This window comes from Podarcis raffonei, chromosome 9, assembly GCF_027172205.1.
Source record: "Podarcis raffonei isolate rPodRaf1 chromosome 9, rPodRaf1.pri, whole genome shotgun sequence".
NCBI lineage: Eukaryota > Metazoa > Chordata > Lepidosauria > Squamata > Lacertidae > Podarcis > Podarcis raffonei.
The window spans coordinates 14,494,037-14,510,708 of record NC_070610.1 but is presented as its reverse complement, the minus strand read 5'-3'; the positions used below and the strand labels follow the sequence as shown (position 1 = coordinate 14,510,708).

Below are 16,672 nucleotides of genomic sequence, written 5' to 3'. Positions count from 1 at the left end.
TCTTTGAGTTGAAATAGAAGTTTGGGCTAAACGAGTTTTATTTTTAATTTGGCTTTCTATTTTTAATCACTCTGAAGATAGATTTACTGCTCCTACCAGACAAAAAAACGCTGTTAATTTTCGTATTGCCAGCTGCCTTTCACTTCTATACAGATAGGTGCTGTATAAATTGTACTGTAACATCTATATACTTTTATTTTTGACTTTTGAAGGTTGACAGAGAAGGTTGGCTCATGCAACCAAGAGCCAGAAGCATCACCTGAATAGTTTGTGTAAAACAGCTGGATATTGGCTCCACTTAGCGGATTCTGACTTTCTTTTTAAAATAGATAATGCCACGTACAGAGTCAGATCACTGCTCCATTTAGCTCAGTATTGTTGAAACTGACCATCAGGCAGTTGAGGCAAAAGTCAGCCCCAACTCTACCTGCCTTTCTGCTTGCAAAATATTTGCCTTACTGCTGAGTGACAGCTCTTCCCCTGAACAAGGAAGGAAATATCATTACTCACCTGAGTATCCTTCCATTTGGTAATAAAGCTATTTTCAATATCCATTTGCTTCACCTGATCTTCATGCACCTGTTCATAAAAAAATGGCAATATTGGTGCCTCTATTATTTATTACAACAACAACAACAACTTGTATGCCACCTTTCATCCGTAGATCTCAGGACAGTTCACAACATGAAAATACAATTAAACAAACACACATAATAAAAAGAAGAGCAGAAACAAACCAATAACCCCCCCTCCCAAAGCAAATTTAAGGGTATCAGATGTCAAGGCCTGATTGAAGAAGAACGTTTTCACCTGGCACCTAAAAGTGTATAATGAAGACGCCAGCCAAACCTTGCTGAGGAGAGCATTTCAGAAATGGGGAGCCACTGCAGAAAAGGCCTGTTCTCATGTTGCCACCTTCCTCTCCTGGAGGAAGCACACAAAGAAGGGCCTCGGATGGTGGTTGCAGGGTCTGGGTCAGTTCAGATGGGGAGAGGCAGTCTTTGGGGTATTGTGGTACTGAGGTGTTTAAGGTTTAATAGGTCAAAACCAGCACTTTGAATTTGGCTCAGAAACTAATGTGCAGCCAGGGCACTTGGGCCAGGATTGGTATCAGATGCTCAAACTTTCTTGCCATAGTGAGCAACGTGACTGCCAAATTCTGCATCAGCTAAGCTTCCTGAACTGCTTTCAGAGACAGCCTTATATATAATGCATTGCCCACAGACTGTCTCACCAGAGTGGTGCATGCTCTAGTTAACTCCCGCTTGGACTACTGCAATGTGCTCTACATGGGGCTACCTTTGAAGGTGACCCGGAAACTATAATTGATTCAGAATGCAGCAGCTAGACTGGTGACTGGGAGCGGCTGCCAAGACCATATAACACTGGTCCTGAAAGACCTACATTGGCTCCCGGTACATTTCCGAGCACAAAGTGTTGGTGCTGACCTTTAATGCCCTAAACAGCCTCGATCCAGTAAACCTGAAGGAGCGTCTCCACCCCCACCGTTCAGCCCGGACACTGAGGTCCAGCACCGAGGGCCTTCTGGCGGTTCCCTCACTGTGAAAAGTGAGGTTACAGGGAACCAGGCAGAGGGCCTTTTGGATAGTGGCGCCCGCCCTGTGTAATGCTCTCCCATCAGATGTCAAGGAAGTAAACAACTATCTGACTTTTAGACGACATCTGAAGGCAGCCTTGTTTAGAGAAGTTTTAAAATGTTTGATGTTTTATTCTGTTTTTAATCTGTTGAGAGCTGCCCAGAGTGTCTGGTGTATAAATAATATATTCTATTATTATTATTATTATTATTATTATTATTATTATTATTATTATTGCAGTAATCTAACCTTGCACCATTCCTAATACAATAAAACCAAGGTGGCTGTGTCACTGCAAGGCACACCAACTTTAAAAATGAGGAAGATAGTGCCCTGGCCGACACATAATGGAGGAAACATAATCTGAAAGTAATTCTTCAGGGATGCTTCTTCCATGTTGCTATTATCAGGTGGGGTTCAATCACATACTGGCCAATCCACATCGCACAATTACAGTTGCACAACAAGGCCGCCTCTCCCACAGATTGGACATTTGGCAATAAGGAAAGTGATGAGGCCATGCACTGGAAAATGTGGAATAACACTTGATGCAACTTCATCTAACCTCCCCACAAACAAATCAGAATGAATGCTTATAAATGACTGACATCATCTAAACTCCCTGCAAAGAAATTGGGATAAATGTTCAATCAACAGGTTGTCTGGAAGTGCCCTCAGGCACAACCAGTGCTTTTTTCTGGGGGGACATAGGGGTACGCATACCCCTAAACCTTTTGTGAATTAAGTTTGACCTCACTGAGTGGCAATATTTCAATATGAGTAGGAAAATGAGAGGGACACGGGTGGTGCTGTGGGCTAAACCACAGAGCCTAGGACTTGCCGATCGGAAGGTTGGCGGTTCGAATCCCCGCGACATGACCTGGAAGCTGTACGCCGGCTCCCTCGGCCAATAAAGTGAGATGAGTGCCGCAACTCCAGAGTCGGCCACGACTGGACCTAATGTTCAGGGGTCCCTTTAGGAAAATGAGAGTACCCCTAAACATTTTTTTTAAAGAAAAGAAGCACTAAGCACAACCAATGCCAGGGATTAGTCTCCTAATTTTGTCCCCACACCCATCCACTCTCCCTATACTTGGTGGCTTCTTAGCATTCTTTTTTGTGTGAAAAGAAAACCCTGCAAGTAAACAACTATGATAATGGTTGTAACTGAGACTATTCCCTGGGCTAGTTTTCTATCTACAATGAGTTTTGATACAAAAATGTGGGTCTGCCACAGAGTTGGGGGAACTTTGGTCCTCCACCTGTTGTCTGAATACAGTCGTACCTTGGATCCTGAACGCCTTGGTACTCGGGATGCTTTGGCGCCCGGACACCGCAAACCCAGAAGTGAGTGTTCCAGTTTGCAAACGTTCTTTGGAACCCAAACGTCTGATGGGGCTTCCATGGTTTCCAATTGGCTGCAGGAGCTTCCTGCAGCCAATCAGAAGCCGCACTTCGCTTTCTGAGCGTTTTGGAATTCAAACGGACTTCCGGAACGGATTCCGTTCGATTTCTGAGGTACCACTGTACAGATCACACCTTCCTTCACATTTGACCACATTGCCTGGTGGGAGATAGCAGCCTTTCATCAGCTAGAGAACTACCGATTATCCCTACAGTCTGAAGAACAAGCGCAGACCAGGACAACTTGAGGAAGTCAGAACTGAACTTGCTGCTGAAACGTTTCACACAGTTTAAATATACATAATTCTAAAACGCACACCTGTGTAAGTTTAACCACGCCACATTAAAAAATATAATAATATAATTTAAAAATATACAAAAAAATAAAAATATAATAATAAAAAATAAAAATATAATAATAGAAAAATAAAAAATAATAAAAAAATAATAAAAAATAAAAAATAAAAATGAAGAGTTGACCCCAGGTGAGCTAAGGGTCTCTTTCTAGCTGTGAGTATTTTTACACATTTTGGGCAGAATCTCTACCAGGAAATTTTCAAAAATAAGTCACATGAAAACAAATGGCAGCTGTGCACGAGCATAGCTAATAGTGCTCTTGTACAGCTCTCATTCATTTTCATAGGAATTACACAAGCAAATATCCTGGTGAATTGTGCACCCTGTTCTTATGCATTTGATTTTTATTGCTGCCTGTTTTACTGTGATCTTGCGTTCCAATGTTTATATTAGAACATTAATGTGGCCCATAGGTCATCTCGCTGGTGTAATTAAAGTGCAGAGGAAAATCTGTTTATCCCCCTCCAGGCGTTTCAAATTGACGTGCAGGTATTTCAGCTGTTGCCTTTTTTTTGGTACGGTTTTATCGCTGCTGCTTTTATTGTTGTTTTATGGCATCTATAAGTTATATATCACTTTGAGGACCTTGCCCAGAGGCAGAAAGGGAATTAACAAATTTTCTAAATAATAGATTTTTATTCCTATTTCACAGTGAAACAATTTGAGGGCCCTATCAGACCCAAATGCAGATGATGATGATAATGATTCAGAAAATAAACAGAGTAAAATTGATGTTCACGCTAAAGGATTTACAGTGCAATTTTGACCCCCTCCTGAAGCACAGCTGAAGGGAATTAGGGTGGAACATACATGCAACTCCAGCACTTCCACTCCAAAGACTCTGGAAAGCTTTGCAGGTGTCGATCTAACAACACTAATGTTCTCTTATTCCCATAGCACATCCACGGACTGGGTCTCCAACCACCATAGGTATTTTAACTTCCTTTGGTGGTGTCAGTGGAAGGAACAGTATTAAAAATGAATTAGTAACTGCCAGGGGTGGGGAGAGTGGAATTAAAAAGCCACCACCCGAATTTCTGCCCTGGCCTATGTAATAAATAAATAGTATGGGACGCAGGTGGCGCTGTGGGTTAAACCACAGAGCCTAGGACTTGCCGATCAGAAGGTCGGCGGTTCGAATCCCCACGACAGGGTGAGCTCACATTGTTCAGTCCCTGCTCCTGCCAACCTAGCAGTTCGAAAGCATGTCAAAGTGCAAGTAGATAAATAGGTACCGCTCCGGCAGGAAGGCAAACGGCGTTTCCGTGCGCTGCTCTGGTTCGCCAGAAGCGGCTTAGTCTTGCTGGCCACATGACCCGGAAGCTGTACGCAGGCTCCCTCGTCCAGTAAAAGCGAGATGAGTGCCGCAACCCCAGAGTCGGTCACGACTGGACCTAATGGTGAATGGTCCCTTTACCCTTTACCTTAATAGTAATAGTAATAATTGTACCTTGCCCATCTGACTGGCCTGCCCCAGCCACTCTGGGTGGCTTCCAAAATACCATATTGGCCTGAATATAAGCCTCACTTTTTCCCCAAGTTCCGACAGTGAAAAGTTAAGGTGTGGCTTATATTCGCGACGTTATGGTATGCAGCCAGGAGCACAGTGAAGTGTCACCCACCCCACACGTAATCCCCCACCCTCTCCCCCACGGCCAGAAAGTAAGAAAGTAAGGAAAGGGAATGCAGCGCAGATCCACCCCCCTCCATATGCAGCCAGGAGAATCGAGGAATGGAGCAGCTTGTATTCAGGTATTCTTTCTCCCCCCGCCCCAATTTTAAAGGTGCGGCTTATATTTGGATGTGGCTTATATTCGGGCCAATACGGTGTATAAAAACATAATGAAGCATCACACATTCAAAAGCTTCCCGATACAGGGTTGCCTTAAGATGTCTTCTAAGGGTTGTTTAGTTACTTATCTCCTTGACATCGGATAGGACGGCATTCCACAGGGTGGGCGCCACTACCAAGAAGGCTCTGTCTGGTTCTCTGTAGCTTCCCTTATTGCAGTGATGGAACCACAAGAAGGCCCTTGGAGGAGGACCTCAGTGTCTGGGCTGAATGCTGGGAGTGGAGGCGCTCCTTCAGGTATACAGGGCTGATGCTGTTTAGGGCTTTAAAGGTCAGCACCAACACTTTGAATTGTGCTCAGAAACGTACTGGGAGCCACTGTAGGTCTTTCAGTACCGGTGTTATATGGTCCTGGCAGCCACTCCCAGACACCAGTCACTGCTGTGAATAATGAACTTTAAAACAAACACAAAAAACACCCCTAACCCTCAGTTTTAAGCAGCTGTGGTTTGCTTCTCTCCATGTTCTTTAACTCTCTCTTTCCCTCCTTCTACTGTCTCCACTACTACTGCTTGTAATTTGTATACTCCTTGAGTGCAGGGACCTCTCAGTGTGCTAACTATATCATGGACAAGAAGATATACCTGCATACAGGTAATCTAAGATGACCATCAGGTAGTTTTTTTCCCCCTCAAGGGAGGACACTGGGTGCAACCCATAACTTTAGGTTTAGCTGCTCTGAGTCAGTCTAACTTCAAAAGGAAAATGCTAAAGTCGAAATCCTTTAGATTGAAAATCAAAGAGAGAGATAACAGTGTTTTTCAGGCCTGCTGAAAGCATTTCTGAACAAGAGACAAAATGCTGTATATGATGCCCTATTGCTGTTTTCAGCCATTTGCTAAATTATATTATTGGAGAAATCTGATAAATGTGCTGGTTACTTACATCAAAGAGATGCACATAATTTATAATCAGGTCTTCGATCACATCGACTTCTTCGCTGGTTTGCCCTTTGGTCTGAAACAAGCACGATGAAAACACCATGGCTAGATTGTGTGGATCCATGTGATTGATTTCCGAACACTTTTGTACCCTGTGGAAAGTTAATAAATCCATTTAGAAGGCTTCAGTAGGCATTGGCTTGTGTAAGGGAAGAATCCCCCAACCCAACCCCACGACACAGCATGCATTTCCAACACAGCAGCTCAACTTAAAAGCAGGCATCCATTAAAATGAAATTATGCATCTCATTTTTTCCTAGATCATTAACTCACAATTCTCTTGCCACCTGTTTTTACACAAACAGATTGTTCTGCCTTTACACAAACAGATTGTTAGAGTATGGTGAAGTTGCTCCCTCCAGCTAGGCCAGGGTACAGGACTGTTTGAAACAGTGAACAAGCCAGCTGCCTTGGGAAGGTCAGAAGCAGAGCAATATTATGGAAAAAACCAAAACTAGTTGCTTCTTCTCCCCATCTGGCAATCAGGGATATACTCTGGAGGGACGTAGAGCCCACCTTCTGACCACCGGCTATCTTATTCAGCAAAGGGGACACGGGTGGTTCTGTGGTCTAAACAACTGAGCCTCTTGGGCTTGCCGATCAGAAGGTCAGCGGTTCGATTCCCTGCGACGGGGTGAGCTCCCATTGCTCTGTCCCAGCTCCTGCCAACCTATCAGTTCGAAAGCACACCAGTGCAAGTGGATAAATAGGTACTGCTGCGGCGGGTAGGAAAATGGCATTTCTGTGTGCTCCGGCTTACATCACGGTGTCCCGCTGCACCAGAAGCAGTTTAGTCATGCTGGCCACATGACCCAGAAAGCTGTCTGTGGACAAATGCCGACTCCCTCGGCCTGAAAGCTAGATGAGCACCGCAACCCCATAGTCGCCTTTGACTAGACCTAACTGTCCAGGGGTCCTTCACCTTTACCCTTTTTTACCTTATTCAGCAAACAAACACTGCCACCACTAAGCTTATGAGATTTCATACCTTCACAACTAGAAGGGCTAGGAATTTTTGTAAATAAAATCAATGTGGAAATCTCAGAAAGTGGACTTTCCCCCATTCAATAGTATATTTGTATGAAACTACTCCATACATAGCCCTGGACTTGTAGAATATTAATGGTGACACAGATTGAAATTCCCAATTCCCAGACAGCTAACTGATGTGACTCCAATGTCAGCTACCTCCAAGTTTGAGAAGCAGTATATGTGGGGCTGCCACCGAAGACAGTTTGGGACATGGCAGTTAATTCAAAATACAGATGTTCAGGCTTTGTGAATAAATACACTTCTGGCAAGATCCATCACCAGGTGAAATGAACCACCATCTGGAAGCTATCAGTTGCTATGGATTGGATTGTCATGGCTAGCACTGACAGAGCATAGCGCCGAAGAGCTGCGAACCAGGAAGCCGCCAGGTTAAAATCTTGCCTCACCCATGAGTTCCCTAGATGGCCTTATGCAAAGTACTATTCTCAACCTTCAGGGGTGACTGCCATTGTTTATGTAGCCCAAACATCACCAGCTGTGCACAAGAGAAAGGTGTTGGCAGAAACTGAGGGCCTGACTGACAGAAGTACTGCAACAGCTTATTATTACTTATTACAGTTAATAAAATATTATATTTTATAATATAATAATATGTCATATAATACATTGTGCAATATATTCACACCATTGCCTAAGGGCTGTTATAAGAATTCTAAGGTCTCAAATAGAAATTAAACGTTCATAAATGTACAAGGCAAGCACATACAAAAGTATATGTGGGGGTTTGGACTGGGTGTCCATCAATATGCAGATGATACCCAGCTCTACCTCTCTTTCAAATCAGAACCAGTGAAGGCAGTGAAGGTCCTTTGTGAGTGCCGGGAGGCGGTTGGAGGATGGATGGCGGCTGATGGATTGAAGTTGAATCCTGACAAGACAGAAGTACTGTTTTTGGGGGACAGGGGGCGGGCTGGTGTGGAGGACTCCCTGGTCCTGAATAGGGTAACTGTGACCCTGAAGGACCAGGTGCGCAGCCTGGAAGTCATTTTGGACTCACAGCTGTCCATGGAGGCACAGGTCAATTCTGTATCCAGGGCAGCTGTCTACCAACTCCACCTGGTACGTAGGCTGAGACCCTACCTGCCCGCGGACTGTCTCGCCAGAGTGGTGCATGCTCTAGTTATCTCCCGCTTGAACTACTGCAATGCACTCTACGTGGGGCTACCTTTGAAGGTGACTCGGAAACTACAACTAATCCAGAATGCGGCAGCTAGACTGGTGACTGGGGGCGGCCGCCGAGACCACATAACACCGGTCTTGAAAGACCTACATTGGCTCCCAGTACGTTTCCGAGCACAATTCAAAGTGTTGGTGCTGACCTTTAAAGCCCTAAACGGCCTCGGTCCAGTATACCTGAAGGAGCGTCTCCACCCCCATCATTCTGCCCGGACGCTGAGGTCCAGCGCCGAGGGCCTTCTGGCGGTTCCCTCATTGCGAGAAGCAAAGCTACAGGGAACCAGGCAGAGGGCCTTCTCAGTAGTGGCGCCCGCCCTGTGGAACGCCCTCCCATCAGATGTCAAAGCGATAAATAACTACCTGACATTCAGAAGACATCTTAAGGCAGCCCTGTTCAGGGAAGTTTTTAATCTGTGATATTTTACTGTATTTTTGGTTTCTATGGAAGCCGCCCAGAGTGGCTGGGGAAACCCAGCCAGATGGGCGGGGTACAAATAAATTATTATTATTATTATTATTATTATTATTATTATTATTATTATTATATAAACCACGTGTCTGAAATAGTACAGGAGAACAATCCTGAAGCCATTTTGACTCTCTGCAAGGAGGAAGGAAATGCAAAAGCTTCCCCATTGTCTTTTGCTTACAAATCCTGTCTTGTGTATGAATAGAGTGAGCCTGTGACCTGGATTCAGGAACTAAAGTATTTACCATCACAAAAGAATGACCATGCTGCCCAGGTAAAGCAATCAGTGACCATTTTCAGGTATGCTGGCAGACAGGATTTCTGCTGTAGACCGCCTCTTTCTGTGGTGTATGTATGATGTTTTGGGGTGGTGGTCTTGGGCTACAGGGTGGGCAATTTCAAAAGTCTATATAAGGGCTTGCACACCTTTGTTCTCCTCCCTCCTGCATGTTTGTGAGTGGGGACCCTGTTGCAACAGTTCTTTGAGTAAAGATCATGCTTACTAGCTGCTTTGCTTCTCAATATACTCTGGTTGGCCTCTGTTATTTTCTCCTACCAATAGGAAACCCACCTAAGGACTGTATATGGGCTCTTGGATACCCCATCAGAGAAGAGGAGCAGTTTTTTTTTCTTATAACAGGGCTATCAGCTGCCAACTGGCTTGTGCTGATCCTCATCTTTAGTTGTCATCTGGTGATCCTGATTGCTAGTAATGTTTTGAGATTGCTTCTTGTGATTTTATTAACATATTTTGATGTTACATGGAAGCCCACCTGGAAAGATTTGCATTCTGCAAGGGAGGGGAAATGTCAACTATGATAATTCCCCCTTAGAGCATTCCAAGGATTCCTGAGATAGTATATAAATAAAATTTTGAACATTATCTGGTATATCTAACATTCATCTCTCCCCACAGACCTTTGACAAAGTTAAAAGAAGATGTATAAAGAGCTTTCTGTTATAATACCTTCTTTTCAGTAGATTTACCGACACACTGACCTGTAAAGGTGCTCCATTAAAGCTGCCAACGTCGCCCTATTGACTGGTGGAAGTGTTCGAATAAAAGTGCTGTACTTTTTCACTCTCTTTTTCTCATCCAGTGTATCTGATAGAGAAGTGGGAGGGGGGGGATTAAATTACCCAGCATTAACAGCAGTGCAATCCAAAAGAGAAGGATATTGATCCACCATCTCAGCAGCATCTAGTCATTTAAGATTATTATTCAGCCAATCCACCCCTACTTCACCGACACAATATTGGTAAATTCTCTTTTGACGAGCTATGTTTGAAGGAAAACAATTTTGAGAACAAGGAGGTTACGCCTTGCAACTTTTGTATTCTTGTACTGCCTGCAATGAGTCGCAGGCTAAGTATCCATAAAGCAGATTCTTCTGTTTGCTCATGGATGCACTTAATGGGCAGAGCTGATTAAAATACAAATGGGCAAGACATACAAATAGGTAGAATGGAAAACTTGAGTCTTTCATTGCTGGGAGCAGGTTACTTGGAGATCACAATATTGATTGGAATACATCCCTCTTGAATGACACCATTAACAACTCAGATGGTCTAGTCCACAGTCTGAAAAATATGTTTTTTCCTCCTCAGCTCGGTGTTTTCCCCCACTGTGCTTCTTTCAACAACCTGTTGTTCTAAAATGTGTTATACCCACTCGTCCCCATGTTCTGTTTACTGATAACCATATTTAATTAGAACCCACCCTTCTCCAAAGCTTAGAGAGGGGCAAAGGCACTTATAAGCCCTGTGATGACTTGGGAATGAATGAGACATCTCATTGCGTTTTGAGCCTCACTGAGGCTCAGCACAACATCAGAGAGAGCTCCCCAAAAAATTTCAGGCTTGGAAGGAGGACAGGGAGGTTCAGAAAACAGATGCAATGTCTCTACGGCTTCGTCAAAAACATGCAACACATTACCTAATGCAGAAATCCAAAATGGATAGAGTTCTTTGGTAAGCAGTGCGTCATCTATTTCGGACAGAAAGCATTTCAGTGCATCAGTGACATCTTCCAGCTGATTTGTCCCAGCCCTCAGCTTAACACTTCTTGCGTCTTTTTTGAAGCACTCCAGAAGTTCATTCACACGAGAAGGATCCCCTCCTTTCAGGTAGATGTGTTTGCTACCCAGACCTTAGAGAAAGGAAGACAAAATCACTTTCCAAAAAACTTAATTATGCCTTAAATCAGGGGTTGTCCACCTGGTCCCTACTGCCACTAGTGGGCGTTTCAGGATTCTAGGTGGGCGGTAGGAGGTTCTAGAGCACAAGCTGAATCCTTCTTCCATCGAGAACTGGTGGGCGGTAAGGAAATTTCACCATCAAGAAAGGTGCATTAGTGGGCGGTAGGTATAAAAAGGTTGACTACCCCGTCTTAAATAGACCAATACTTCAATATAAAAATATTGTACAGTTAGAGGGGGGAAACACAATTTGAACAAATGGTGAGACTTCAGGTTGCTCTGTATAATCATGATTTTAACACTTTATCACAGCTGCAGTTAAGAGGCAGCAACACAGAAGAAGAAGCTTTGGCTGCATGTATAACCAGTGGTAAGGGAGGGGGGAAGAAGGAATTCTAGGCTAACTGAAAGATTCTCCTTGTTCTAGTGGAGTGGGGAGCAAGTCTGTCACTTTCTGTTTCTCATTTTCCCACCACACAATACAGTCTTACCCTGGATCCTGAATGCCTTGGCTCCCGAACAAATCGGCTCCCAAACGATTGAAACCCGGAAGTAAGCGTTCTGGATTTTGAACAATTTTTGGAAGCTGAATGTCTGGTGCGGCTTCCGATTGGCTGCAGGATGCTCCTGCAGCCAATCAGAAGCTGTGGCTTGGTTTTCGAATGGTTCCAGGAGTTTCTCAGATGTTTTGCCATTCCAGCTACATACAGGACTGCTTGCAATCCTTTAAACTTTCAGATTACTCTCTGTACACCTGCTTGTATGCCACAGTACCCTAATGTTATGGACATTTCTTCGTTTCTTACATATCTTTTATGCACCATGCAAAAACATTCCCAGGGTTGGGCTAATTAAACAATCTATGATCTTTTAAATTGTATTGCTTTTTCTTTGCTACTATGGTACGTATTTTTTTAAAACTGCCCTGTGGTTTTTGGATGAAACCTGGTATAGAAATTTAAGTAAACAATAATACTTCAAGGACCACTTCTCCCCACATAAACTGTCCCAGATGCTGCGTTCAGCATCTGAGGGCCTTCTTTGTTTGCCTCTGCCACGTGAGGTGCAGAGGGTGGCTACACAAGAACGGGCTTTCTCTGTAGTAGCTCTCTGTTTGTGGAATGATCTCCCCAGGAAGGCTTGCCTGGTGTCATCATTATACACCTTTAGGCACTAGGTGAAAACATTCCCCTTCAACCAGGCCTTTGGCTGATTAATAGTCTAAGGTAAAGGTAAAGGGACCCCTGACCATTAGGTCCAGTCGTGACCGACTCTGGGGTTGCGGTGCTCATCTCGCTTTATTGGCCGACGGAGCCAGCGTACAGCTTCCAGGTCATGTGGCCAGAATGACTAAGCTGCTGCTGCTGCTGCTGTATTCTTGCAAGAATACTCATCGCAAAGTATTGGAAGCCAGAAGATCTACCCACCGTGGAAGAATGGCAGATGAAGGTAATAGATTATATGGGACTGGCAGAAATGACCGGCAGAATCCGAGACCAGGGAAAAGAGACAGCGGAAGAAGATTGGAAGAAATTTAAGGACTATCTTAAGAAACATTGCAAAATTATTGAATGTTAGAACGATGTTGATTTTGAAATTAAGGGGTTTTTAGCTGTAATGATTATGTAATTAAGAAAAGAAAGGTCAAAAACTATATAGAAATTAGGAGAAGGATTTGCTGAATTGAACTAATTAGAGATTGGAATACAGAGAGGGGAGGTATGAGGAGGTCGGGAAAGTAAGTTTTATGAATATAGGGGATTGAAATTATATTTGTTGTTGTATGTGTTTTGTATGTATTTTTGTTGTTTCTGTTTGTTCTTTTGTTTTTTCTATTTTATATAAATCTTTAAAACTTTAAGAAATATCTTATAAAAAAAAAAACAGAATGACTAAGCCACTTCTGGCGAACCAGAACAGCGCACGGAAACACCATTTACCTTTCCGCCAGTGCGGTACCTATTTATCTACTTGCACTTTGGCGTGCTTTCGAACTGCTAGGTTGGCAGGAGCAGGGACAAGAGCTCACCCCGTCACAGGGATTCGAACCACGACCTTCTGATAGGCAAGTCCTAGGCTCTGTGGTTTAACCCACAGCGCCACCCGCGTCCCCTGATTAATAGTCTACAGCCTTTTAAATGTGTCTGTTGGAAGGGCGGGGGCTATTGTTTTGTTGTTCTTGCTTTAATTATTTACTTGTGTTTTTATCTTGTCTTTTGTTCTGTGAACCACCCCGAGATCTTGTGGTGAAGGGCAGTATTCAAATTTAATAAATAAAAATAAAATAAATAATTTCCATGGAAGCAACTCTTACACAGCTAGGAGACCGTTTAAATGATCCAACTTGAATGAGAGCCATTCAAGTGGGCGTGTCCCACACAACTGGAACTCCACCACCACTCATGCGTTTGGATCATTCAAATGTTCTTGCTGGAGCTGATCACAGACTAGCGGCTCGGAGACATGCATGGCGCAAAGGGTTCTGGGTGATAGCCTAGAGCACACCTTCAAACCTTGTAGAGCACTGGCAGAGCTTCTTAGGTCTCCCTGTTGTCCATAAGATCAGAGATTGGATATTACAACACATCCAATGTTATTTTGTGGCTGAACAGTGCAGTGGGAGATCAGCAGAACAACCTTCCTCAACATGGCAGGTTCTAGCAGTCTTAGCCTTCTGGCTTTCAAACACCTTTTGAAAGCCACGGCCTGATAAGCTGTTGGCTTCACAGCATGGCAGCAGTTCTTAAACTAGGTACCAAAACAACATACGCTACTTTTTGGCCACATAGATCTTCATCTTTCAGTGAATAAGATCCTGCACCCAACAAAAATAAATGGACCTCGAATACTACTGGCCCAGAGATGGAAAGAGGACAGAGTTCTGACCAGAGACGAATGACTGATGAAGATGATGGACTACGCCGAAATGGCAAAATTGACAGGAAAATCAGAAACCAGGAAGAGAAGAACTTTAAGACAGAATGGGAAAAATTTTCAATGTATTTAAGAGAACACTGTAAACAACTGAAAACTTTGGCAGGATTTGATTAATGCTTGTAATGTACAAAAAATATGGTAAAAATGGATGGTGATTATTTTTAAAAATAGAGAAAATAAGAGAAGCAGTTGGGGAAAAGATTGATAATGGCAACCATGGAAAGGTGGAGCGGTGTCAAAGGATTCAGAGAATCCTAAATGACGATGTTGATGTTTAATGTTTGAATTCAAATTTGTTATGTAAAACTTTACACACACACACACACACACACACACAGGACCTCAAGAAGCTCCTTGTAAGGAGATGCTCTCTGCCTTGACTTGTACATTTTAGACACACACAGACACACACAGCCATGCAAATAACACAGTGCAACAGTGTGAACCTGTGACAAAGTGTGGTCTTTGCAAATAGCAGTTCAAGCCCAGCTAATGTAATCTGATATAGATGCTTCTTAAGTACTCTATCCGGATGCATCTCCAATTTTCAGGAACTTGAACAAATGCTCTGCTCCACTTACCATACTGCGTAACAAATGCAATACAGCTGTTCACTATAATTGGGACGTCATTTCTGCTGAGCTGCTGATCTTCTAACACGTTGCCATCTGTACCTGCTGCTTTTTCAATTGCGCTGTGCCAGACTGTGAAATCCAACTTTGTGTGGCCGTGGATGTATAATGTTCTGCAAAAAAAAAAAGTTTTGGGAAAATATTTTGAAAGGAGCAATAAGAGGGTGAGTGGAGAAAGCAATTCTTATTTTAGTGAAAAAGAGCAAGATGGATATCGTATGGATAGGTGAACACAGACCAACTGAACAGCTGGCCATAACCTAAGGCTGAAAACAGCCACAATGCTGCTTCTCTTGAAACACTCTCACTTTTGAGAGAATATTCAAAGAGAACATGAATATTTCTCCTCAGGGTTGAACCTGGATGACGGGGAGGGTGGAGTGAAATCACATATAGTTTGATCCTCTTCAAAATTTGTCAGCTTCTTTGTGCAAACTTCTCCCAATAAACACATAAGCAGTGTTGATTAATAGGCATATTGCTGCAAGCAATTCCCCCTAGTGTAATGCATTTTGGAAGGATGTTTTCACAAACGTATGCATTTTTATGGAGATTTTCCTCTAATATATGCATTGTGTACATACTGTTTGGATTTTAAAGGTTAACAGTTTGGTTCACATATCGGTTTGAGGACTGTGAGAAAGGTAGTCTCCAAAGTGTCCCAAGTAATTGCTGGAGGTGTGGATATAAATCAGGCAAATGTGGTGGCTATGTAAAAAAAAAAAATCCAGGCATTTTGGGAGCATATCCACTTAGAAATACAAAAAATAATAAAAATTTCATTTAAGAGAAAACCAGAAGCTTATCTCCGGGGGATCACAGATTTGGATATCCCGCAAAAAATGAAGAGTATATTTTTATACGCCACAGTGGCAGCAAGAGTTCTTATCGCTACAAAGTGGAAGAGTGATGAAATCCCCTCTACCCATGAATGGATCCAAAAGTTAACAGATTATGCGGAGCTAGATAGTTTATCAGAAAAAATAAAGAACAAACCAAAACAGGAATTTACTTCAAAATGGTAAGTCTTCAAAGTTTATTTGAAAAACAACTACAGTAGTTTAAACTCGGTTGCAGCATTTTAATAACTTTAGTAGTAGATTTAAGAAAGATGTGAAATTTAAGATAAATCAATGATTAGTTAATTTAAGACAAAAATGTGTTTTGGCAACAAATAATAGATAATTGAAACAAAGAATGGGCGGGAGGTTGGGCCTATAGTCCAAGGACTGCTTTTTACTTTATTGATTTGTAATTAATATTGTTGTTATCACTGTTTTGTTTGTATTCTTGTCTTGTTTTTTCCTTTCTTGAGTATCAAGAAAAGAAAAGAAAAGAAAAAGGTAGTCTCCCATGAAACGACAAAATAATTTTTATTTTTCCCTCCAACCCTACTTGACATGGAATTTTGCATGAATGACAAAATGCAGTTTGGACAACAAAAGCTCTAAAAATCCATGCTTTTGATAAATTTATTCAATACTCCTCTTGGATATATAAGCTTTTATTGCCCTTCATTAAAAATGTATTATTTCCACATCATCTGCATTTGGGGGCTATTTTAAGCCTTTTGAATCATAGTACCCCTTGTAATCTTGCTGAATTTCACAATATCTACGGAGGCACAAAAATGAATCAATGGTTGAGAAGATTTAAGATACTACATCCCATAAGATAGTATGACATTGTGCAGAATAGATACACTCAGGAATAACTAAGTGAGATCATGAGCAAAAGTAAAGTATAATAAATATCCATCAAACAACTGAGGAAGTGAACACATGAAATTTTCTTTTCTATTTCTTTTTACTCTGCCAATGTGTTTTCTGAGGAAATTCACCACTTAGGGTCAGGAAATGGAATCAACAATGGATTTAGTCCTGTGAGAGGGTGGGTGGGTGGGTAAGAGAGAAGGAGTTATTCAAGATGTATGTGGTTATTTATAAAGCTCTTGTATCCAACTTACTCACAATGTGATTCCAGCAACCGGTATAACTCTCTTCAACTGAACAATGCCTCAAGCTGCTTTGAATTCTGACAAGAAGTGTCAGGTGT

General features: G+C 42.5%; 1 protein-coding gene across 3 annotated transcripts in view; it reads right to left on the bottom strand.

Annotated features, from left to right (window-relative positions):
• ARAP2 (ArfGAP with RhoGAP domain, ankyrin repeat and PH domain 2) overlaps positions 1–16,672 on the bottom strand; it is a 125,553-nt gene that overhangs the window by 26,203 nt on the left and 82,678 nt on the right. For all 3 annotated transcript variants that reach the window (XM_053402549.1, XM_053402548.1, XM_053402547.1), the window contains 5 exons: positions 14,567–14,730; positions 10,787–10,999; positions 9,850–9,955; positions 6,097–6,244; positions 511–579 (listed from right to left, as the gene is read on the bottom strand). In XM_053402549.1, the coding sequence (XP_053258524.1) occupies positions 511–579; positions 6,097–6,244; positions 9,850–9,955; positions 10,787–10,999; positions 14,567–14,730 (700 nt within the window). The remainder of the gene's footprint in view (positions 1–510; positions 580–6,096; positions 6,245–9,849; positions 9,956–10,786; positions 11,000–14,566; positions 14,731–16,672) is intronic.